At 37.1% G+C, this 26,724-nt stretch overlaps 1 protein-coding gene across 4 annotated transcripts in view; it reads left to right on the top strand.

Annotated features, from left to right (window-relative positions):
• RERE (arginine-glutamic acid dipeptide repeats) overlaps nucleotides 1-26,724 on the top strand; it is a 201,357-nt gene that overhangs the window by 2,767 nt on the left and 171,866 nt on the right. For all 4 annotated transcript variants that reach the window (XM_085298978.1, XM_085298977.1, XM_085298976.1 and 1 more), the window contains exon 2: nucleotides 25,654-26,124. In XM_085298978.1, coding sequence (XP_085155104.1) covers nucleotides 25,800-26,124 — 325 coding nt within the window. In that variant the 5' untranslated portion in view covers nucleotides 25,654-25,799. The remainder of the gene's footprint in view (nucleotides 1-25,653; nucleotides 26,125-26,724) is intronic.

Here is a 26,724-nt window from a genome sequence, read left to right as displayed (position 1 = left end):
AAAAAAAAAACGAAGGAGATAAGGAATGTGTTTTGTTTCGCCTGATAGAAAATACCTTCTCATTCCACTTCTTAAAATGGTCTGCTTTTCGGGTTGTAATTGATGCAGTGCTTGGGTTAACTTTTTTAACGATGTTTACTCTAATATTGTTCCAAGACAGTGACAGGAGACCTGCCTGGCCACTTTGTTTCCTGAGGAAGAAGCCAGCGCTGCTTTGTTTTACAGTTGGTTTTAAGCTCCTCTTGAATACATGTGGCTTTGCACTGCATGGGGCATTGTGTGCCTGGATAGCCTCCTTCTCTGCCATATGGGACTTCTTTAATTGCATGGGAATGAAAATGGCAGCTATTTTTTTTAACCTAAAATAATTTTAGGCACGAAATAGATGGAAGTTGAGAACAAAAATCCAGTGAAGTGTAGTTTAAAATATTCTGTGTTTCACCAATATGTTTCTTCTGGGAACTCGAATTTTAAAGTAAACAGGATTTAAAACCCTACAGACAGAGGAACAGTATTCCAATGTAAAGCCATTAATCTGCGGGCAATTAGTTCCAGACGTGCAACCAACTCTGCGTTTCTGTCAGACTTTTTTTTTTTTTTTTTTCTTACAGGCAATCACATTTTGAATGCTTATAATGCCGAGGAAAATACCGTAAGATAGACACTTGTGCTTAACAGCAAGTTGAGAATTGTGTGGGAGCACCGTTTAAAAGTTTTATTTATTTTTCTTCCACAGCTCTGTATTTTAGTAGTGTTTAAACTATTTTATAAAGATCTCTGGGACCAGTGAAAGGTGGTTTCGAGTCCAGAGCACTTGAGTGCTCGTTGTACTCTGGCAGGCTGGGTGCTTGGCAGGCAGTTCTTGAAATGTTACTTGATCTGGCTGCASGATAGAATTGACTAGGATTACACCATTCCCCCCCCCCCGGGATTGTTTGGAAGCGATGTATCAGTGAGTGTTGTTCAATAGCACGTTTTAAGACTAAAACTGCATGTGTGCACTTTAAACAGATTTCCAGAGAAAGGCAGTTAAGAATTTGTCTTGTTTTGTGGTCAGGATTTATGAATTGAGGCAAAGGCTGACGTAATCTATCCTACCACTTCCTTTGTGCATGTTTTGTAGTTGATAGTGCTTTTTGTTTTACTTAAAATAGCCGTGACTGTTTCTTAAATACTTTTCTGTCTCTTTTATGRTGTGGCCTTTGGTGTAAGCAGACAACTTGTTTAAGCTGTATGTGGTGATGCCTCTCTGAGGAAATGGTTCCTTCATTTTGTCAGTAAGCTTCAGTGAACTGCTTGTATGTTACATAAATCAACCTTTAATTTTAATTAACATAACGATGTATACAGTTTTTTTTGTCAGAATGTATTGACTGCCTTTGCAATTTTAGTACAGGTTGTGGAAAATCTCTTGGTGCATGTCTCAACCCCTTCTGTGCTTACTTTCATTTATGTGAAGGGAGCAACATGGGCTTTTGTTTCCAGGTGTCAGTGGTTAAGAGAGCTTTTGATTTGGTGTACGGGGAAGGAAAGAAAATAAGCTATTTATTGATAAACTGCTCCTAAGCGTATTTGTTTTGGAGTTGGGGGAGGCACTGTGGTGTCTATAGTTTTTCCTTATGAGTAGCCAGAAGGAACAACCTACTTTGTAACGTCACAAGGTCAGTGATTTTCTTGTATTGTGAACGTGTTACTGCTACAGTGATTCATCTATCTGTAGGTAGAGTACAGTACTTAAAGGGTTGTTCTACTCTCCTTCTAGGAAAAAAACCCTGGAAGTGCAGAAACAAAATGCCATTCACTTCTGTCCATAGAGATGATCTTCTAATTGCTGAAATTCTGATTTAATGGGACAAATTTCAGTAGATCAAATTATGCAGATTTCCATGAACTCAGTGGAGTTACTTCAGCATCCACTGCAAGTTCAGCTGGATGTTGCATGTTGTCCAAAAGTCCTGTACTAAGGGTCCAAACTAACTACTCATGTTAGCGTTTCCTATGTTGGAGGCTTATAGGTAGAAAAAGCCGTATTTCCTGTAACCTCTTGTTTTATCTTGATAATGGAGTGTTGCAGATTCTTAAAAAGATTCTCTTTTTGTAGGGATGCATTGTGTTCTTTAATGAGTCTAGTTTTATGGAGTTACCTTTGAATGTTAGGTCAGTGTGCATATGTTTATCTTTCTTGTTCTTGGACTTTTTCAACAAATGCTGAAAGTGGTTGCGCTAAGACTCTGCTGAATTAGGAGTAAAACTAATAAAACTCTCAAAGCCAGTATTTTTGAAGTTTGGTGCATATTGCTAATGTGATGTTTTGCCTGAGATCCAGTTGTTAAGTTGTTGAAGATAGAGGGTGTAGAAATACTTATGTGTGTGCTGAGAAGATCATGATATATAGGTTGCTATTTTTAAGTGTTTTTCAGATTAAGGATATTTGCAGCAGTAGCCTAGGCTCTGACAGATAAATGGATTAAAACAAGATGGTTGGAGCTGTTGCAGTCTCCAGCTAGGCCTTGTCCCTCCAACRGGCACGGTTACCCTAGTGCCTGCAGCAGGGAAGTATAGTGAGTGAAATGTGTTTGGGAACAGCCTCATTTTTTCCAGCCAGGCACGTTGAGTTAAGCAAGTTCTAATTGTAGCTTAGTTGAACACACTGAGCAGAAAATGAAGACATTTAAGGAGATAGGTTGCAAGTGGATCAGATATATTTTTCTTAGGGGTGTGATACGTTTTGTGGTTGTGGCTTACTGTGTAGGTCSTTATCTAAGATTCAGAAAACTGTATAGAACTATCATTTTTTTCCAGACATTAGGAAGCAGAAATTCTACATAGCCTGTGTTGTTCAGTGCAAATGCTTTAATTTCTATAAAATCTATAGAGTAGCTCTCATTGGTTTACTAGAGTGGTGGCCAACAGATGTGRTCAGGTTGGTCAGCAAACCTATACACTGCTTCTGTTAACTTTGTGAGCTGTAACATGTCTGTCAAGATGTCTGCAATTTGTTTTAAAAAAATATTTAATTTCTTTCTTTTGAACCCAGTGGATTTAAAATACAGACTCTTCAGGTAAAAAGATAATCAGTGAACACCTGTTTGTTAATTACTTAAGAATATTGTGTATATTTTCTAAACTTTGAGTATCTCCCTCTTGCACTTTGAGTGTAAATAAGGAAAACAATGTCTTAACCATTATATTCCTAAAATAGAGAGCTACCTTCTGTTGCTGAAAACTTACTGCCTTAGAAATATGTGTGCTTCTTGGCGGGGGGGGGGCACAGCAAAAGTAGTGTTGGGGTGTAAGGAGAGGCTCTCCTGGTTTTTGAACCTTAAGTCTCATTGAGCTGCATGTTGTATACTTGTAAGTATTCAGTGCAGTGAAATGCTAGGACTAAGGGGGCAAGACCTTTCCTCTGAGTAAGTTACTAGCCACTAACATGTAGGTAAATTCACTAATAATTTCTGACTAGTACAAAATAGGGAGACTTGGGTGCTTTGAGGAGGAAGAGTTGTATCAGGGAAGCTGGAATAGCTCACGCTATCAGGTAAGCCGGACCTTTTTTACTAGCCTTGCTCTTTGTAACTGCTTCTGATGTTGATGTATGTAATATCTTTTACAGAACAGTTACTAGAGAAAGCTAAAGCCAAAATTCACGTAACAGTGAAGAGAAAAAGACTGGAACTATGAAAAATTGTCTAGAAGCTAGTTAACTTTATGTTTATGAAAAATGTGTCATGAAGCATCTTTAAAATGTTGAAGAATAAAAACCAGATTTCCCTCTCAACTTCTTTTAACAAAGGTGAAATTTATTCCAGAAGAATAGACAAGAAATCGTATTTAGTGCAAAGTTTGCCTGGGTAGTGGTTTAAGTTCTGACCTTTGGATGCAAAGTGAGAACAAATAGTGTTGAAAAATGTAAATGATTAAAACAGATTGGCCTTCTTCAGGAAAACTTCTTTGTCAAGTTTTGCCAACGAAAGGCCTTGATAATTGCATAAATGTTTTGCTACTGGAATAAATAATGTTTGATGGTGATATGTAAATTTTGTTTGTTATATCTGCAGATTTTTATGTAATATGGGTTTGGAACTGTAGCTTTCTGCTGTTAGGAAAAGTGCAACAGTAGTTGTAAATTTTGCATTTGCAGCGTGGCTGTATGCTTTCTCATGAGGGAAAGCAATGTGCACATTTCGAAAGAACAGTTTGGTGTGATTAGGCTTCTCTGCGAAGATGGATATAATTCAGACACAACAATACAGTGTGGAATAATAGCAAACCTGAAGTATGGTAGTATCAGTTCTGAGAAGTTGGATATTTACAGGTTTTTCAGTCTCATTTTCTTTAATTATTACTATTATTATTTATTTTTAAGGAAGTTGGCTGCAAAAAGCTGTATGATAGGAAAACTTTTTCTTAAACTACTTCTGGTATAGGTACATTGCTGTATCTGAGCACTGATTTGAATTTTCTTGATACCAGCAACATAAAGGTGCTTTGGTTTTTGGCAGTGTTTTTGTGAATTTGTTGATAGAGATCAAAATGACTTATTTTTGAGATAAAGCTGAGTTTTTTCAAGGCAATAACTGTTTCAGCAGTGTCTGGATCCTGGTAACTTTATTCTGTTTGGCTGTTTAAAATTTAAGGCATTTAGTAATTTGACACTGTCAGGTTTTGTATGTGTGCATGCTTTAGTCTTATTTTTGAAGATTGTTACCTCTGTGTTTTGATAGAAGGGAGGGGGTTTTCTCTGGAGGGAACTGGAGAAGGTGCAGAGAGTTTAGCCATTTCGTTGAATGTTTTAATTGGTCGTTCAACATCTCTGTTCTCATTCATCTAGCCAGTAAAATGCTAGCAATAAAAAGTTACTAATTATAAAAATGATTTAGTTTTTTTTCATCTCTGATTAGGGAGGCTTCAGCCCCCTAACAGAACCAGTCTATAAAATTAATATATTAATCCAAAACGTGACCAATATGGATCTGCCTTCCACATTGGGTAAGGTGAATCTTTCTGGTCTTGTCAGCTCTTTCTGTGTATTTTTTTTCCTCTTTTTTTTTTTTCCCTAGCCCCTAGGTATATTTCTTGGAAAATTATACAAACCCAGCAGAGTAGTTTATTTTTAACCCCCACACATGCTGGACCTGGGAGCTTTGTTATCTGTATTTTTCCATGTTGTGAAGATTCTTGGGTATAGTCAGTGACTGATGACTGAAGGTGGCCTCAGCAGGTAGTTAAATTACAAGATAGTAGGAAAGTGATTGAGCCAGAAAACAAGTCTATACACCTCAAGCAGTTAAAAAAAAAAAAAAAACACAAACAAACAAACAAAAAAACCCCTATCCTTATATCTGACATAATATTATAAGCAGTCAAAATATGCTGTATTTGTTCCGTTTCCCATTGAAATCTAACAAAGGAGCAACGAATCAGATTTCTCTTTCCAGATAATAGCACTATTGCTTAGCAATTAGAACTGGGTATTTTTTTTATATACATGTATACACATATATATGCACACACACTCTGTGTGTGTGCATGTATATACATATGAAAAGAGTGTGTGTGTGTGTGTTTGTGTGTATATGCACACACAAAAATACAAAAATTCCTCCTTAGTAACTTGATGGTCATAGGTAATCTTGTGTTCTGGTTTGTCTCAGAGTGTAGGAGGAAGAAAATACCTAAACTTCATGTTTAGTATTAAAATATTATAACTGACTTAAAGGTAGAGATTTACCCTGTGTTTAGTTAAGACTGATATAAATAGTTAAGAGCAACTCAAGGTTATTAGGTCATTTGATTACCCTTTCAAAATGTAATAAAGTAATTACGAACAGTGTATGAATAGAGTCGGTTGCAGTCTGCTTCAACATACTATGACCGTCTTTGAAGGAAATTGCATTGTCCTCTTTTGTGCAGTTCTTATAATTTGCATATTCAAAGTACATTAGATATTTAGCATTTACAGATGGAAATGATAGAAAACATTKTAAAAAAACAAATTGTCATCTGTTTGTATAGGTTTTCTATGAGGTTTCTCAGTTCTTGTTAATATTTCACCTTGGGTCTGTTCTCTTTACARTAGTACATGCCACTGTTGCTAAGGGAATTTGATGTACATTCTGGTCTAAACTGAAAGGATTCTTTCATGAATGGATGTTGTAGTTTGAGCTGTTGCARCTTCAGCTGTTGATAGGGCTTTATTGTGTGGCACTGATGCACAAAGTATGGTTTTGAAAGAAACAGTTCTTTTGCCCTATTTGTGGCTTAAATAGCACATGATCAAATGCTCCAGTGCTCCAATATATGGAGAATTTATATATATGTATTAAGATTAAAAAATTACTTTTGAAATAAGTTACAGTTTAACTTGACTTTGTGCACAGATGTGATTGGTAGTTTTGAGTGATGCAATTTGTGGCAAAAATACCCTGAATGCAAAAAATAGTATAGCTATGATCTCTAAATTGCAACTAGGAATGACTTACCTTGATATTGTTTTACCTGCACTTTTTCTAAAAGTCCCGTCCTTATTGGAAGGATGATTCAGTTACTTGCAAGGCAGTTGCAGAGCTACTGGATTTTAACAGCAGGCCCTGATGATGGTGCACTGGTACCATTTTGGGTTTTCTTCCAAGAGAGGGTGATAATGAGGATGGGCAGATGTTAAGTGTTAAGCTCTCAAATACCAGCAGACAAAAGTGACCTAATTGCAGGTAGATAGTGAAATGTTTTTGAAGGGGCTATTTGCCTCTTAGTGAGATTTGCTCTTAGAAGGATGTGTTAACTCTATGTTTCTGGTAAAAGCAAATCTTGTGACTCTAAAGCATGGAGACAGTGATACAAATTGGAGTGAGGCTAAAGATACATAAATTTTGAACTTCTCTCCCTCCCTCCCTCCCTCCCTCCCCCCTTTTTTTTTGGCTAGTGGTACTGTATGAAGTTGTATTTTGGTATAAAGTTTTATTGAATCCAGGGCTTTCTTCTAAAGACAAACTGTGGTATCTGAGATGCCAAAGGTAAGTGTAACAGCTACCTTTTTCTGTGTTAGGTTCATCGGGGAGTTCAACAGCGGATTAAAATTTCAGGAGCAATGCAAAACTTCTGACAGGAAAATCTTTGCTCAGGATGCATCTTTCTGCTCATTCTGATTGTAGAGAATTGTTGGTGGTGATAACTTAAAAAAAGCTAGCTTAGTAAAATCCTAAAGTCTTTTTTTACTCTAGCTGGTGCTGTGGTGGTGTATGATGAAGTTGATGTGAACCTCTTGAGAGAGCCTTAAGAGATTACCAGCCCCAGCTGTGTGACTCCTGGAGCTCTGCTGGGGGTTACTGGCTGGTGTGTTTATCTTGGTCGTGTGAGCACCTCAGCTGGGTTATTTACAGAGGGCTGGAAAGCCCTCTGGGATGACAAGGCATGACAGCATATTTGCATATGCAAATGTTTATGAGCCTTATTAAAATAATGTGAACCTCTCTGTTTAAATGAGTACAGCATTGTGACTATAAGCTAAACTGATATGTTAGGCTTCTATCATGGGCTTTTTTTAAATTGAAAAATGAAGTCTTTACCACACTGCCTCAGAAGAATACCCCAGGCATTTTATTGCAAGCTGAAGAGTCCACCAGGCATAAGGTTACCTTTTCTGTGTTCCTATGCCTTTATTAAGGTTCCTAAGGATTGCTGACACAGATGAAATACCCGTTGAAAATACTAAACTAAGTACGAGATTCTGCTCTGTGTTTACTGTTGCTGTCATGGATGTTTCTTCTAATGGTTCAAGAAAATGCCAACCAGGCCAGATATGCTTCAGAAAAAAATGGTGTCATTTTCTTCAAATTTGACTTTTTAATGTAGTTTGTTTTGCATTGGAAATGTGCCAGTAGCTTGTTAAGCTTGTTTTAAGGTTGCTTCCCTGAAACTTCTGAAGTAYATTAACTGTTTATCTTAGAGATGAAAAAATGATCAAGTTGTACAGATAAGTATGTGGATAGATGATGAGCAGAAGCTTTCCCTGTGCTTATCTCTAAGACATATTTGAAACGTCTTTCCCTGCCTTTTGCAGCATAAATTGTGTGTGTGACTTCAATTTCTCTTTGTATCGAAGCACAGGTCTGAATGTTTGAGGAAAAGAAGTTGTTTTGTCTGGAACTTATGTGAAGATTTTCTTAGAATTTTTGCAGTGTTTTTTTTTTTTTTTTTTTCCCCAAAAGGCTGTTGCTTTGTGGTGTTTTTCATCTCTAGACAGTGTGAATTAAGTTGCAGCCTTCTATAAAGTAACGAACAGTACTAGTACAGTACTAGTGACATATCATGAAAAGATTGCAATTCTGCCGTGGGACTGAGAGGCTGATGAATATGCTTCTTTTATAGGGGTTTCTCTTGTTCTTTTGTGGCCTTGTCAGTGCCTTCTGATATTAAAATGTTATACATTAAAACTTCCTRCTTTCCTATTATTTTTCTATAAGATTCAGAGTAGGTATCTAAGGGTTTTGAAAAGTCTGCTTATACCAAAGTTCATTCTGATTCCTGGGCCAGATCATAACATACGCTAAGAACTAGTCAGCAAGTAATAAATCTCAACCAAAGCTGTGTATATTATYTCTGGGGAGAGATTGCAGGGCTGTTGGAGAAAACAGGCTAATCCCTAAAGTGTTGGATAGATTTAATTGGGTCCCAACTGCTTGGGTAACTGGTGCTTTGATTTTTCTTCTGTAGTGTTTTGAGAGTAGCTCTTAAGTTGTAAGTCAGCTTCTGATTAGGTTAGTGTTTTAGGAGAGAACTTTGATATGAAAGATGACTTGACGTGCTTCTAAATGCCTACTGGTTCAGATCTTTAATGTTCATGTGCAGTAAATGATGGAAACTTCAGAGAGGAGAATCTTCAAAGGTGAAACTTTATTGCATAGTATTTATAATGGATAGCATGGTTTGTTTTACTGTCCTCTGTTACTAAAGGATCAYCTCAGGTTTTTGCTTGAAAATGCTAACCGCTCCTATTTCTGAAGTATACCAAACTTAGTGAAGTAATCTGGAGGCTTTGAAACACTTTGTGGAAAAGCAGGTTCAGAAATCAGTTTGCTGTTAGACTATCCTTTCTGAATATTCTAGTACAGTTTATTCCTTTCTGCATAAGGGTAACTTCTGATGTGTGTTATGCCTGTAGCAAAATGAGCTTATTGTGGTCAGCCTCAAACACAAAAATCAAGGCTAACCTTTATGTCAGTAGAAAGGTTTACTACTTATCTCATTCCTCTGGCTGCATATAATGAGCAGTGCTTTGATTGTAGTTTTCAGCTTGACTATGAGGGTTTTAGATGATCGTTGCTAATGCTAAAGGAAATATTACCATCTTCCTAGCTTATAATCAGCAACCTAAAAATGACTACAGAGAATGGTCTTTTCTGCTAATTTGTTCTACTTGATGATGTGTTTGGTTTCAGTGCATATCTTCTAATTTTCCTTGCTGTTAGTCTTTGGTGTGTGTGTTTTTATTTAAAATTTATGACATCAAGAGATGAAGTATTTCCTATATACCAACTTACTGCAATGTTGTTACAGTGTTAGCGATGAAGTTTAGGGGAAGAGGTGGGTTTGTGCTTTGTTTCTCGCCAACTCTTGTCAGTATGGTCTGGAGACGGGTATTCCAGGTCTACCATGGTCTTTGTGTGACCTTGGAGAAGTTAGTGTCTAAAAGGCACTTAGTATTTATTTTGGGGATGAAAATATGTTATGATTCAAACAAATGCCCATGTGACAACTTGGATTTTCTATCACTTAGAGATATAGACCYTTTTAGTGAGTATACTTTAACATGTTTTGAAATCTTCAGGATGAGATATAGAAAGATAATGAATTGTTGCATGGATTTACTGCAGACAAATTTATATTTAAACAGCCAGTAAACATTTGTCTCCAAACTTCCTGTGTTTCTGCTTATTTTCTTGCACACAAAACTGTATGTTTGCTATTTGAATAACATAACAGAACCTGCTTGTGTTGCTTAAGACCGAAGATCGAAGGTCATGCTTCCAGTAGCAAGGTTTTACTACTTTAAAAACAGTATTCATGTTACTGTGTTCTGTAAATGCAATAAAGGGAGTGAGATGTAATTTAATATACTGCAATTGTTAAGTATTGTGAAATTATGAAGAATATGCTGACTATTTGCTGTAGGCTGCCTATAATAGGAGAGGCAGATCAAGTCTGCATTTCACACATGAATAAGCAGACTTAATCTCATGATTACAACAGTGCTTCTGTACTGGGAAGAGAGGCTTTGCAGGATAGAAAAATCTGATGTCTACTCTGTTATTAACCAAAATAAGCTGCTGCTCAGAAAAAATGAGACCAATATCTAAAATTTAGGATACTTTCTCTAGACAGAAATCTTATTAGACTTGATGTTTATGTGAAAGTGTTTTAAAGCACTGGACAATAAACAATATGGTCTGTTGATCTCTATTGCCTGTTCTGATAAATTCGGGCCCGTGTTTTTCCTGCTATCATAGGACTGAATKAGGAGAGCTTCTTTAGGTATCCACAATGTTGTGGAATCTTACAGAAAGTTTTAGTGGCACAGCTTTAGTCAGCTGTGTAGTTGGTCTCTCAGAATGCTGGTTTTGTTGGAGGAAAATTATTTTAATTATAGCAGTATTTGAGTGGAAATGTTTGGTCAGTCAAGTGATCATAGGAGTCTACCCTGCAGTAGTTCTTCGTTTTGAGTAATTCAGATGTACARGTTGTAAAGAAATAAAGCTAAATAAGACAGTGTGGCTGAAGGCTGGAGTTTTTTCCTTGATGCATGCTTCTCACAAGGGCTTCCAAAAAATAACCTGATCTAGCTTTAGTTCAGGTGGTTACTGGATATTTTGAGGACTTTCTAGAAAGCAAAAGGATGGAGAGAAGACAGCTGAGTATTCAGCCATTTAAAAAAGAAAAAACATTTTTTTTGCATGTAAGTATTCAGCTAAATGATGTATAGTTGGAGGGGAAAAAGTAGTAGTTTGGTAAGTACTAGTTTATATACTGTTGATAGGGGAAAAGGAGGGGAAGCATAGCAAAATATATTGGGAATGACAATTTGGTAGATATTTGCAAAAGTGCTACAGAGATGGAGGTACCAAAATAAAATATTTACTATGGTAATTTAACTAGTTAATTATAASTAGGTGAAGTAGTTCTAGATGTAGTTACCTTTGGGGTTGCCTATAAAGCAGCAATTGTCTTACTCTAATAAACATAGAAACATATTTTCAGTATTAGGTAAAACTAATTTCTGTCTTACAGTAAGTTAGTTCACAGGCAGGCATAGGTATGTGATGTACTAGTGACTTTGTTAGTCATAGGTGCCTTTAACAACTAGTAACTGTAAAATGGGCAAGTGATTCCATTTTATGGAAGTATTCTTTAGTGTTGGCTAACTTGGTGGGTTTTGTGTACCAAGAGGTTTGTTTTTTGTGTGCTTTGGTTTCTTTGTGTTTGCCCTGGTCTGAACTGACAGCATTTAGAAAGATTTATATTTTGCCTATATCAGTAAAAATACTACAGTGGTCTTTTTTTCCTCACAGACATACCTTTCAAGAAATCTRTATGTGTGTATTTTCCTTCTGAAAGCCTTCTCCCCTCCCTTTCCTTCTYCCCCCCTGAAACCTCTGTCTACAAATGAACTTTCCAGCAGTACTTAGTGATCCATCAGGAGAAGGGGTAATTTATGTTTCAGTGTGCCAGTTGGCATCACTAGCTTGCACTAATGATAGAATGGTTGCCATTGCCTTCGTTCCAGGTTTTCCAACCTGTTCTCGCTGTTCATCTCGTTACCTGTGTTTTGTTGGCTGGATGGTTATCCTCCAAATCCAGTCCTGTCTTGAAGTAGTTGCTGGAAGGAAAGCAACATAGTTGTGGCTGATAAACTGATCTGTTCAAATACTGTGCTGTGCATCATGACAAATTGTTTTGTTTAACTTTCTTCTTTTTAAAATATYGTTAGGCAGCTTTATAATATAGATGTTATTTCTTGACTCCAAATGACATTAAATCCTCTAGATAATAGCTCTTGTAACAATACCAGCTCTTTATAGGTCCCTTGGGCCTGTTCTCCCCTGAACAGCCTTTTAAAGTAGGGGAATATGTTGCATTATTTGAGCACTTTAGAAAGACCTAGCTTCCCCCTTCCCCCTTTTTTTTTAGTGATGTTACAGGACTTTTTCCTTGTACTTTTCTATCTTATATTGTAGTAATCATTTACATTAGCCTGGATGACTTTGGAGAAAAGGAAATAATATTTGGCTTCATATTTAGTGTCTGATCATTGTTTGTTCCCATGTGTTATGACTACAGAGGTCATTACAGCACATTTTTATACCTGCAGAGCAATTGTAAACATCATGGTTTGATAGAATGGATCTATCCAGAGGGCTAAGATCTGTGAATTTTTGTAYTGCAGTCAGTTCTACATATTGCTTGCTGTTTGGTTTTGAAGTAGCCACCTATTGACTCAGCACTTAYGTTTCTTTGTATGGGTGAGAGGTGAAAGGGGCATAGGATTTTGTAGGGCCTGTTTTCAATGATTTAGGCATAACAGCATGGTAAACGAAAGCTGGACTCCTCATTTGCTGACCAAACCAACAGCCTTATATCAAATTGAGTGTGCACACAGCTCTAGTGGTTTAGCCATTTTTTAAAATTTGTCATCAAACAGTAATACAGGAAATAGTCCAGTTAATTTCACTGTTTATACTGGAAGATCCTATTTGGAGTGCAGAAGTTTTGTAAGCATGTACTGATTTTGTGTTGCTGCTGCTAGATGAATATGGAAAGGAATGTGGTTTATTTGAAATCTCACACTCTTATTGAAACCTGTCTATAAAAACTGTCCAAAGACAAGTCTTTTCAGAAAGCTTTTTCCAGATAGCACTGATATGAATATAGTACCACAATTGCCCTACTGTTTTAGGGAGTGCTAGGAGCTGTCACTTTGACCTTAATATTTTCCCTGATTTTTCAATCTATCTGTGTGGCTGAAGGTGATTGTAAAGGTCTTGTAAAATTTCATTCTTACTRCTTTGAGTCTGAGACTTCTTGCAGATGGATAGTTGTTCTACCTGTCCTATGCCAATTAGGATACCACAAACACAAAGTGAATTTTCACCTTTAGCCTTTTATATCCTTTCCATTCTGATCTTTTGTAATCCTTTCTATTGCCAAGTAAACTTGGCTGTTTTAGAGAAAATGTACAGCTACTTGAAGCATTCTTGAGTAAAATGAAATGAAATATGCCCCTCCCTGAAAGGCATGACTCTGAAGGGAATACCCTGTCATTTTCTGTTGATAAATATATAAGTAATTAATCTCTGTTGTGAAAACTGGGTCTTGGCTTCATGCTTGCAAAGATTGTCTTCCACTACCATCTTTCTTCCTTTCGCTTGTTCMTTTAAGTTTTGTAGCATCAACATGGTGTGGATAAGAGAGACTTCTGATCTTATCTAAACTGCCATTGCACATAGCTTGTCTGTCAAACAGACCATCAACCTGGTTTTCAGAATGATGGAATAATATCCCAAGTCAGAGCAGATTGCTGTGAGGGTGGAATTTGCAATGGGAGAATGCTGATAGGCAGTGTTACACAGCCGCTGATTTAAAATCTGACAGCAATGGGCATAGTTGGTAGAAGATATGGCTCAGAAATATGAGATCTTTTGTTTTTCTTTTCTCAGGTCAAAATGGGTAAACTGCAGCAAAAATAAGAATATGGTCATTGCATGTTATGAGAAACACTTTGGACTGTGCCTTTCTTCAAGTGATGATTACTTCTCAGCTGTGAGAGTTGCTGATGGAGTCAGTCCCTGTTTCTTTCTCTACATGCTGTTTGTTTCCCTCCTCACTAGCTTCTTGAACCATTTGGGGATGATTAGCAGAGAGCAATTTGAAGTGAACAAATATGCTTTTAATTGTATGTGCTTTAGAGGGCTTACAAGAGCTATGAACTGTAAATATGTAACCAATAATGGCTGTTCCTGGCCAAAGTGTTCCAGTGGTGTATTTGTATTACAAACTCAAAATGCCGGTGAAGGAGATAGGAGAGACAACTGATAAGAGACTTACCATTGGAGGAAGACTTGTAAAAGCTGTTTAAAGACTTTTAGCAAACTTGCTTCTTGGRAAGTTGCAGACCTGTCCCATGAGCACTTCAGACTGGGCAGCTGGCCCGGTCAGCACCCCTTCAGCATGGTCCKGAGTAAGAGTAGAGTTGTATGGTGYAGCAGATATCTAGTGGGATACTGCAAATCTGAATGTTGTTATGGTTATCTGTATTACGTGCTTTCCTGTATCGCTTACTGTAGAGCAGGCCAAGCTAAATTTTTATCGCTGATCTGTTTTACTTGCTGATGAACCTGGGTTTGTGATGGCTTCAGTGGCAGCTAAAGGGTTGGTATTTTTAAGCATGAGAAGTGTGTGAGAAACTTGTTTTTGAATCCTTTTGGGATTTTTGTTTGTATGATGGAATRTAGTACAGTGTTTTGACTTGAGTGGTAAGTGTGTTTTGGGAAGAATGTTAACTGTCTGTGTCCAGCTTTTATAGTAGCCTTACATATGCTGATACAGATGAATTGAATTTATTGCTAAGTACTGAGTGGGTGATGGTTTAGCGCAGGTGCTTCACATTTAAAACCATTTTCAGCATTAAAAATGTATTAATATGATTTTCTGTTAATCAGTGAATGACTTTATATTTGTTTTGGGATGGGATAGCGAGAGAAAGAGGAGAAAGGTTAAATTTGGTTAAAGAACGAGGAARGTTAACTGATCACTGTAGTAATGTTGCAGAAAAGCTTGTGCATATATGTACTCTGTGTACACACATGTACATTGTGTATATATACATTAGTATATGTACACATTATAAAAATACGTACACTTTAAATACAAGATTGATTTATTCTGCTGCCTTTGGACCTACTAATGAGGACCTTAGAAGCCAATTATCTTCTAGAACTTACAGAAAATTAGTGAATGAAATYTGAAGTTGTAAAGGCCCATCACATTATTTCTTTCATTTAACATCTTGAAACTGAAATGCTCAGATGCTTTTAAGGCACTCCATCCCTCTGCAGCAGAGGAGCAGCATAACTTTTTAATTCTGCATTTAAGGAATGAGAAACTGAGAGCCAAGTAAAATGATTTATGCAAGTTGATGGAGTAGGTAGAAATAGGGACTTGGACCTCTTGTGTTCTGAAACTGTGTCCTGGAGCACTGATTAAGATTGAGTGTAGCTGTATTCTTTCTTTGCTTAGCTAAACTTTTTTCCTGCCCTTCAAGGGTGACTGGGAAGCCCTGAAATAACATGTCAYGGTTTATATGTTTGAGGAAACTATATGAGGCAGCTATTGCAGAATAGTCAGTACTAGCTCTCTGTAAAGACATATTCATTCTATACCAATCACGATCTTTTTATGGCCTAGCTTGTCTTGTAGCTTAGTTTTGGAACAGAACCAGTCTAAGCTGGTGCTGCTGTGATGTGCTTTGCCTCAGTCAACCATGCCTTCCTGCTTCTTCCTTTCTACAGGCAAGTACAAATCCAGATTTGTTGGCAAAATGTTTGTGTGCTGAACTGATACTTATTGGTCAGTGCTGTGTCAGCGCTAGCAGAACTAAACTGATCTCATCACTGACATGTTAGATGAATGCTGCTACCAAGTAGGTGTGTAGGTGTGTGTTGGCTTAGCATATTGTGCAGCTGCAACCTATTAAACTTTGGAAGGACTTTAATAATATGAAGGAAGTAGGTCCATGTGGGGAGTTGGTTTAGAATATTCCTCTTGACCATCACAGTTATGTCTTAGTTTCTCTTGCAAGAGCACAAAACCTACAGCCTCTCTGAAGATGTAAAGTGTTGATGGACAAAGTTGCAGTATTCAGTAGTTCTTTTAATGAGTATCTTTTTTTATAGCTGGTTAATAAGAGAGCTGATGAATCAGATACCTTAAAAACAAAACAAGGACAGCACTGCTCTTTATTTTAATGGAACTAAAAAGCTGCCTCTTTGAACAGACTTGGATGCTTTTTTTATAGTGTGCTAGTTTGTAGAAGCAATATCCRTAAATGAGGCGTTGTTTCTTACTCTTTTGATGAAACTGTTATTTTTTTGGTTGCTTTTATTTCCCTGAAGGTCAGAGAAAGGTCATATTTTGGATGTTGATCATAAACTTATATGGTGCTGCAGTGAGAAGCATGTTCTTCATGGACTAGATTGCCATCTAACTTGACTTCATATGGCCTGCACCTGTGCTGTAGTTCTTACTACCAAAATGGAAGATAATCAGGCTTGCAAGTTTTCAGAGATGTATCAAAAGCTTGTTTAGCTGTAATGAGGAAAAGGTTTCACATCTGGCTTACAGGATGTAGGTGACAAAGCCTCTCCTTTGCAGATTCCCGTGTACAGGATAGTCCTGCAGCAAGTGCTGCTGCTGCATGAAATAGCTAGTTGTTAGCTGTCAACATTTTTTCTTTTTGTTTGTGTAAACAAAAAAAGTGTAAACTTTAGTTATCTTTTAATTCCTYCTTGATACCCAAATTAGGAGAGCTGTGTGAAAGGAATTCTAGTTCCAGCAGTTTCAGCACATACTTCCTTTAATCTGGCATTTGCTGAATACAGTGCCTTTTTATCTTGCAGCATGAAACTGAAAGCTTACAGAAGAATGGTCCTGTTGTGTTTATTAAGACTAGTAACACATGACCAATACAAATCTTGTTAAAAGATTTATCTATCTGGCTTGCTTACACAAGAAAAAGGAGCTCTTCTCCATATTTTTAGCTACCCTGCATGCTTAGCTGCCTTCCTACTTCAGTCTCCTAGCATTTCTGTTGGACTTGCTTTCACATTATCTTTAAAACCTGACTCTGTAAGTACATAAACCTCTTAACTGGTATTAATGGGCAAAAAGGTGGTATGCATGCCTTTTGCTCTGATAATAATTTCCAAGTGTATAGATGAAATGACAGCAGAACTGTGTACGTTGTGGGTAGCTGCAGTTTGGCAATGTTCATAATGGTCAGTGCCCAGATCTGGCTCTAACTCATTTCTCTTGGAAGAGTGATGTTCTGCTTATCCTGAGCTGGATGGGAGCATGTTGAAGGTCTTTCGTACTTCAACAAATGGTGAAGCTTTAATTTGAACTAGCTTTAAAATGCAGGAAAAAGTTAGACYAAGTGAATATGTGGTAACGACCACTTGAAAATAATGTTTATGAACTTCTGCACTTATTATTCTTTCTAAATGCAATTTAAAGATTAAATTGTACCTGCTTGATTTCTCATGAAATACTTTAGCAGTAACCTTGGTATAGTATTGTTTTATGTATATGTGATTTTCCTCCGTTTGTTGCGTTTAAACAAAGATGTGAAATTATTTGCCTAGGTTTATGAGCTATGTGTTTGGCACTTAGCTGTTCTCAGGGGGTCTTGACTCTKTAGAGCCACAGCTTGAATTTTTGCCCTACTAAAATTGTTTAYTTGCTTAGTACTGTTGTTTAAGAAGATGGAAATTAAGGTGCTCTCTACTATACTATAATATTCAGATTTTGTGATTATTTAGATCAGTCTCCAGATGCAAATGCTCTGAATTTAAGAACTGAAGCTAAATAAATGACTATTATTCAGTAGTATCAATTTATGGTGATTATGCTAGCTGAAACAGCTCAATGTTTGCACAAATGTAAATCTTGCATGGTGGCATCCAAACCTGGATTACAAGCACAGATTTTCAGAAGTGTCATGACAGAAGATAGCAGTTGAACAACGTATGAGTTATGCTATCTATGTAGTTGTTCCTGCTATATGAACATATGTAATAAAATCTATTGTTATCAATGGGTTGTATTAGACCTTTTTCCTAATGCTTTCAAGATTTATATCYTTTGAGTGGATCAACACACATTGCTGCAGCACAGAAACCCCCTTCATAACCCATRTATTGTTTGTAAACAACATGGTGAGGAGTCATTGTTTCCTTTCTGATTACTGGAAGAAGGATTCTGGGGTCCAGTATGTGTTCTCATTGACAGTACCTTTGGGCCAGTGATGCTTGAAGAGGTAAGGAGTTTGCTGGTCATTTWAAAATATTTTTTGTGATGTTTTATTCTTCTTCTGTAAAATTGAACCTAATGCTGTTGAACTTTTATGTTCTTGTATTCACATTTAAAATGCAATAAATAAATAAATAAAGGAACATGTTCAGAGAAGACACCAGTGTGATGCTCAAGACAGTGTGGTGACTTATTAGCAAAGGCCCAGAAACTTTTGGTGAGAGGCTAATTGCATATTAGAATTTTGTAGAAGAGACGACATGGCTGGAATATGGAGTATTGAAGTCTTAATTTTGTTTATACATTTTGACAAATAATCCCACTTTTTTTTTTTTTTTGGTCTTAATGAAATCTCGCAGATTGCGGGGTCAGGTGAATAAAACTGCCTCACTATTCAGGAAAACTTTGGACTATAGTAAACATTAAGCAAAAAAGTTACATTTGTTGTACCTTGCTGCCTGCTAATGCTTACTTTCTGCAAGGAAATATTTTATTRTCAGTTTTTTGTATTTGTAAACTCTTTCTTGAAAATGAAAGTCCTGAAAGTTATTTCTAGACTGCTTTGAAAATATTTAGGCAGATCCGATCAAGTATATATTCATTATGATATCTTTTGCCCTCTCTGACTTTGGGAAAAGAGTTGGGAAAGGCTGGTGAGAGAAAAATATAACACCTCGCTATTTTGGTCATTAACTAGAGGGCTGGGAACTATACCTTACTTTAACACTAGAATGGTATGTATCGATAGCAGTGTCGTCATGTTTGTYGGTCCAAGGTAAGCTACACCTTTGTGATAAGCCCTCCCAGTGCAGGCCTATCAAACGTGACGCTAACTTGAACTCAATTTTAAAATGATTGTTTGACCACTTCGAATAAGTCTTTCTTTTTAAAAATCTTAAGCCTTTGATAGTGGGTCATTGAAAGGGAATCATACCCCAGAGAGCCCAGCAGCTTGAGGGGAAAATGAACTAGGAGTGAGTGAGACTTCACATGCTYTGCCTGTTCTACTGTGGCTGTTCTTCAGCTGCTTGCATCCTTCCTACAAATGCAAGCCTGGATTTGTTTAAAATCAGCACTTGTATACACTGCAGTGAGTATTTTGTGTACAGATGAAGTTGGCACATTCCTCCCCCCCCCNCTCTTTTTTCACTTTGGTGAGAATGAAGCTTCCTCTGCCATTGTATTGCTGTTGGAGTAACTGGTAGCAGGGTCGGAGAGAAATCCCCYGTGCTGTCCTGTTCTAGCTGGTATGTGAGTAGTTTGCAGTTCATAGTTACTTTTTTTTAAAACTCTGGAACATTCAGACATAGCTTAGTTCAACGTAGCACTGAATATTTTCTGTTGAGTATGCATGCTTCTTCAGAGCGTCAAATGTCGTGCTGGAAATTCGTTCATACTGCAGTACTCTAATGAAGTAGAATTGAAGTAGTGTTCTGGCACAGAAGAATTTATTTTTAAAGCTATGTTTACTTTTCAACTATGGCATACTGTGTTGAGAAGAGTGAAGTTATCCCATTGTCGATGTAGTAAATTGACTTCGCAAATTGGACAAATCTGATGCATCTTTTTTAAAAAATAAGAAATTCTTATGATATGATTGAGTGAAGCTAACTTGTTTTGGAGAAGGTTTTTCAGTTTACACTGAAAAAATAGGCGGTAGGGGCTATTCTTCCACTTTGTATACCTGTAAAAATATACTTGTATGCTATTGTGAAAAGTATGTTCCTCTTTTAGCTTAAATAATTTCTTTCCTTTGAGATTAATATCTAGGAAATTCCCTATGGGAGAAACAGTAAACAAGTATCTCTTCAATCTGTGGTGCTGTTATCTGAATTTCTTTTCTGTAGTGTGATGACAGAAACAGCTGCTCTGGTGATTGTTTGGTACAGTGAAAATGAGAAGCTGCCAGTGAGTAAAATTACTGTAAACCCAAGCTATAGAGCTTGCCAAAAACCACTAAGATTTTCAGTGTATTTACTTCTACTGTCCTAATCCAGATTTAAACATCTGTGTAATTACTGTATTTGGCAATATACATGATGTATTAGCACAGTTTACTTTAGAGAACAAAAAATAAGGCACAGAATATTTTTGTAATGGTATTAGTTTTATGGATTCCATGTCATCTATGCATAATTAGGTATAAAATGATAAAAATGCTTAACCCAATACAACATCTATAACTGATGAATAATRTTAAATAATCAGATAAGTTTTCATGGCACTTGCATGGGTGTTTTGGGTGTTTTGTTTTGTTTTTAAAGTGTGATTAGGCAACAGTATAGCTTTTGGAATATGGAGATAGTTGTTCTCCCTGTTCCAGTGTAGTGTGTGGGTAAAGTAGGAATTTGAGAGAGATGGAATGCAAATACTTTAGATAATGTAGTATTACAGTGCTAAGATAATTTTCAGTCTTCTGGTTGAAGAGATCCTTCAAAATATTGGGTGTATGATTCCATCTATATATTACCATTTTTGGGGGGTACCAGTTTTTGGTAAATGAAAACTGGGGAGGTGATGATAAATTGTCCTTTGCTGCTGAGACATAATCAGTCTGGGAATCTTTACAAGATACTTGGGTCAATGCTTAAATAATGAGTGTTTCTGTAGGCTAATAATGACTTAATCTTAAATAGATGGTTGTTGATAAACAGGCTCTCTTTACTCTTCCAGTAATCCTGTRTAACTGCTATGCAGCTTAAGTCCTGTAACAAAGTATCTCCTCGGTCTTTCTAGTGGTGGTTATGTACCTACTCTTTAAATTTGTGTGACTGCTTTATTCTTAGTGGAATGAAAGTAGCCGTTGTTTTGTGATGGTGTTGGTTTAATTCTGTAATTTTGACATTGAATTGTGTTTGAGTAAACAAACAACCCCCTAGGAAATGTGATACGTTGATGTAAGAAATTTGAGTAATGCCTTTGAGACTTCATCACCTGCATCTTAAAGATAGTCAAACTAGAGGGGCTGATTATACAGTGTTTTCCTGTGCTATTCGTAAGTATGTTAGCAATGAAAACGACTTCCATTTGGGTTTTTCTGTTGTGGGATCTAGGAGAAGAATTTTGCTGTTTTTGTGACTGGAAACCTCACAGATGGACAAACAAACTGAGCAAATTGTGATATATGTGAATGTGTGCGCAGTCCTACAGTAAACTTAATCTCTGAGAGCATACTGCTTATGTATTCAATGTTACTCTTGCATGGAGAACCATGGTCATCTTACCCCAAACCGCTGTAATTGGACTTGAAATATAAGCGCTAAAGTGCTTTGTTTTAATTTAATCTGAGAGAAACAGCAAGGAGTTAAATCTGCATCCCTTATTAGGAGAATTCTGTGAAGTCCTACAGTTAGTTTTGTTCTTGTACTTTAATGATGGAGCTGGAATTCATCMGTGCTTTCTCTGCAGTACGTGACCTTGATGGTAGATATTCAGAGGCTTTTCTTCTTGCACTTACTCGTGATAGCTTCTGTAGTGGGATTTTATTTTCTGCTAGCAGATTGTTTTTGCCTGTGCCTGTAAAAAGTAATGGTGAAGATAGAAAAATGGAGCAAGAGGAAGCACATTTGGTATGTTACTTTTGTAAAGCAGTATACCTACCAGCCATGTGGAGTTTAGTGTGTATTTGATGTGGTGCTGACYGTCGGACAGCCTCTATTGCTGTAAAATGGTTGACTTGAACTTTATTTCCAAAGCTTAAGATCTGGCGGGAGCAGCTTGCACCGAAGTTGCGGCTGCAATTTCAGAATTACTTGCACARCTTCTGGTTCTTATCTTTCTTGAGACTTAGAATCAGAGCAAGACCTCAGAATGTTTTAGGAGACAGAAAAAATGAATATTGGTGAATTTGTTAGGAGACTTCAAATCTGACGGTTATTTTTTGATTTTTGATTTCCTTTTCCTTCAGACAGGAATTTGAGATTCCTTTTCCTCTTTTATTTAGAGATGTGGGACAGCTGGCATAATCATGCTTAGGTCTTCATCTTGAGGCTTAAAAGAAAAAACTCCATAACTGGCCAGATTTCAAGCCTGCTCTTTTTGTGATACCTACCACCAATTCCCAATCTGATTAGGTGAACTTTTGTGGTGACTGGATTTTTTTTTTCTCCTGTTTTTAACAGGGATTATGCGGAAATTTCAGAAAAAGACATCCTGTACTCTTTACTCAAAGGAAGGTTTTAGTGCTGCAGCAGACTGTGCAGGAAAATGAAGGACTGTAACCTTTATACAATGTTCAAAAGGTTATATGATACRGGGCTCTTCCAAGTGGAAGATATGCTTCCACCCTTGAGAGAGGAAAGAAAAGCTGACACAGCTTCCTTATGGCCACTTGACTCTTAATTAATAAAAGACTTAATTAAATATAAATTGGAGTGATCCTATCATAAAAAATCAGTGATTTTATGCTCAGGAGAGAGCTGAAGGAAGTCTGTAGATTACCTACAGATAGCAAACACCCTCTTAAGAGTCCTGAAACTAGCATCTGTTGTCTCTGGAGGTTGCAAGGGGAAAACAGGTAGCTTTTACCTTTGTTAGGTATGAAGAAGGCTGTTGTCAAAGAGATTTGATGGTGGAATATGAGAATATATTCAGTTACAGCTATGTTTCAGTTAGTCACTACCTCTGTGCTTGTCTAAGTTTTGTTAGCATGGTTAGAAAGCAAAATAAGCAGAAGGGGGAGTATTTTTCCATTATGATTTTGTGAAACAGACCTTGCATAACCTTCAGGACCAATAGATCTATGTTGTCTTTTAAAGATCTGGTGTTATGTAAGTGCTTGTTAAATGATGCTAAAATACTCTTTTCTTGATTTCACTAGAAGGGCTACCTCTTTTTCTCCAAAATTAATTTGTAAACAGCATTCTATTGAAATGGGAAATGGTAGTGATATGCTATAAGTGAAATAAGAAGAGATGGAAGAAGTGTTAAAATAAATAATAAATATATACATATATACACACACGTAGCTTAAGCTTCAATGGTTGATGTTTCTGTACCCAACTCAAAAATTAAGTCTTTGAGAATTGGAGCCAGTGGATGACTGGATTTAATCAATCCTTGGAGATTATTCAATAAAGATTTTCAGGTGTATCCTATATCTTTTAGCTTCTAAAGAACACACAAAACAGGATCATCTCTTGTACRTAGTTTGAGTCTTCACTACTTGTAATTTCTAGATTGTTCTTGGAAAGTAACTGATTTTTGCGTTTTGCTTACATTGTAAACTAAAGTATGTAGTATCAACAACAACAAAACCCTGAGTTTGTTACTGGATAATTTTCTAGCCTCTAGAAAATAAAGGTTTTTCTTTTTGGCTCCCTGGAGACCATTGCCATCACTAGTATCTGTGACTTCTCGGCAATTGACGTATTCTTTGTGGTTTTCTCTTCTGGAGTTGCTTTGGATTCCCCTTGGGTATTATCAGAATGATGGCAGCTGCTGTAAGAAGGAAAGAAATTGGAATCAATTCTTACCTGTATGATTGRTTCATTCAGGAAATGCCTGAGAGATTCAAGCCACAGCCAGAACTGTATCAGCTGAAGCTATTTTTCTCTCTTTGGCCATTTCCTTTGCCTGAAGTAGTAGTCATCAGGGACAAGAACTTATTGTAGCCTGTTTAGGAGACTTTGCGTAGGACTGCAGGAGGAAATTTCAAATGTACAGGGTCACCTTCTAACTTTTCAGATGACTTACTAAAAATCAAAGTAGTCTTTTCCTTCAGTATGTTTTAGGTACTTAATGTTTGGGCATTCAGTCTTCTGAGGACCCTGCCTTTCATGCTAGGCAGTAGTATATCATTCTGCATAGTGGAGTAATTTCAAGTTGCAATAGATAGTATAGTTTCCTGGAAACTTATGTGTTATCTGGTAAAGTTTGGTCAGTGCTTCTGTAAATGCTTAAATTTAAAGACTGGGTGTAAATAGATAAAACTTCTATACTTTTATTAGTGATTTAGAATCTGTAACATAGGTCTGATTTGTTYGTCTTTAGTGATGTTTGCCTCAACTCCTTTGAGGATGTCATAATTCTCTGTTCTYTATTTGTTCCTATTTTTCTTTAGCATAGTGATGAGTTGCCAAGATCTTACCCTGGGTTGGTCAACTAGGGAGAGAAAAGATATTTTATCTTTGTATATTGGATCCACCCTTTGTGGAATATCCTGCTTTGAAAGTTTTCAGTAAAATGGGCTGCTATGATTCTTGCTTAGCAGTAGCTATACTTGTTTAGACTGCTACTGTTGGGTAGTATTAAAAGGCACTTAAAAGTCCTTCAACTGATGCAAATTATATTAGAGGCCTTTTCAGAGAAGATGCCAAAAAATCTAGTGTTTATGTTAGTGGCTGTCRCTCAAAGATGTAATCTGCAGCCTGTCAGTCCAGGTCACTGGATCTAAGCAATAGAAAAGACATTTTAAGGTAATTCTGGCTTTTGAGTCAAAAGAATAATAGGCTATTAGTGTATAGGGGTGGTGGTCTTTATGGCAGACTCTTATTTGACTGAGGTAAGGTGATCGTATGATGTCTCATGGTGAATTCATCCAGGCTGCAGTTGGGGTACTGGGGTAGAGAGACTGGTGGGCAACTGTTCTCTGCACCTCCTGGGGGTTTGAGGATCTAAGCTGTAACATTTTATCCACCTGTAAATATCCCTGTGACAGCAAGTGCAATTACTTGATCCAAGCTTACATTGAGGGGGAAAAAATAGTTCGTTTGGTGTTAGAAGTATTGACTGAATGATCAGGGAGGTAAAAACACAAGATTATTGCTGTCCTTCCCATTTCCCAGCAAGAAACTGAACATGTGAAGGAGATGAGCTATGAAATCCACCTTGATGCCTTCTTTTTTCATTAAGCAAGCATGAAGGGTATCTGTCTGCAGGGTAGTGGCTTATTAATGTACTTGTAAATAATATGTGGATTTTTTGAATCATTCACTCCTGTAATCTGTGGATTAAAGGTTAAATATCCTTTCAGCTTTAAAGAGGTGGGGGTAAGATTTCCTGATAGTTTGCCGTGGAGGTAGTGGATAGCATTTTCTATGCTATACCAGCTTTATGGAGCCTCCATAGGTAGTGATGCTGAAATGTAAAACAAAATAGCCACTTGTTAACTTTTGCTTTGGGAAAAGAGTTGTAGACTCTTTCTTGGGTAGTCTCTTACCCAAGGCTTACCCTAAATGTTGTTTTTTCAYTTCTGTGGTTCTTGTTCAGTTCTTGATATGAAGTAATATGTGCTCTGAGCGAGCACATCCCATCCGTGAAGTGATTGTATTTTTGTAGTAGGCAAAAGACTTCTTAAGCTTGATTTTTTTTAAGGAAGTTTTAAGATCTTTTTGAGGATGGTGTTCAAACGTTTTACAGATGCTTTGGAAGTTAATCCTTTGAAGCATTTACATAAATGAAATGTTGTCTTATTTCTTACAGTCTTGTGTTTGCTATAGTGAATCAACTTAGGGTGTGGTTTTTTGTTTGTGGGTAGGTGTGGGCGGTCTTTTAGCTTGAGACATTGAAAGAATTTTCAATATTAACACGGACTTTTTTTTCCTCTCTTTCCCTCCCCTTCCCTCACCTTTCAAGAGCCCTTTTAAAACGCTGGGGTTGTTGGAGTGGTTGAATTTTTCCTGGATTTGAGTAAGAAATTCAGAAGACTGAAGCCCAGGCTCACTGTCTACCTTTCACGGAGGCCCAGCCGTGAGAGGACAGAAGAAGGCACSTGGCGAATCATGACAGCAGACAAAGAGAAAGACAAAGACAAGGAGAAGGATAGGGATAGGGACCGGGACAAAGAACGAGACAAGAGAGACAAAGTGAGGGAGAGTGAAAACTCACGTCCTCGACGGAGCTGTACATTGGAAGGAGGTGCCAAGAATTATGCAGAAAGTGACCATAGTGAAGATGAGGACAATGACAACAACAGTGCCACCACAGAGGAGTCCACAAAGAAAAACAAAAAGAAACCACCCAAGAAGAAGTCCCGATATGAGAGAACTGACAATGGTGAAATAACATCCTTTATCACAGAAGATGATGTAGTGTACAGGCCTGGAGGTAAGAAATTCCTGAGTTATGTTTCTTTTGGATTTTATTGTGCACCTGAGCTGCTTGTTAGTTGGCTGCAKTATACGGCACAATGGGCTATCTGTTAATTTAAATGACTTTTTTTATGGGTGGATTTTCACACTTCCTTTGGGGACAAAGGTGAATATGTATGCAAAACTTGGACTCCACATTGTACTTTCTTTGTGTTGATTGGAATTAACCTAGATCCTCCCTTAAAGAGCCACCCCTTCTCTTTCCACTGTGTTCATTAACTGCGCAGTGTGTGGAATCTGTGTCCCTGAGACTTTCCAAGCTGAACTGGATRAGGTGCAGAGCAACTTGGTCTAACTTTGAAGCTAGAACTGTTTGGAACTAGAGGTTGGACTAGATAGCATATGAATGTCTCTTTCAACCTTTCTGATATGTTTTTATGTGAATCTGATTTTTCTATAGAGCATCTCTCCTGTCTTATCTTTATGAAGTGTAAATCAAGTGRTTTAATCTTAAAGCTACTATACCATTACATTTTTTTCCCTATTAATAGCTAGCTGATCACCTGTTGTCTGTGCACTACAGTTTATTTGTTGGTCAAAGCCAGCAGTGTTAGTA

This window comes from Rhea americana, unplaced genomic scaffold (genome assembly GCF_003343005.1).
Source record: "Rhea americana isolate MKP2758 unplaced genomic scaffold, rheAme1 scaffold_143, whole genome shotgun sequence".
NCBI classification, from domain to species: Eukaryota; Metazoa; Chordata; class Aves; order Rheiformes; family Rheidae; genus Rhea; species Rhea americana.
This window is presented reverse-complemented; position numbering and strand designations above follow the sequence as displayed.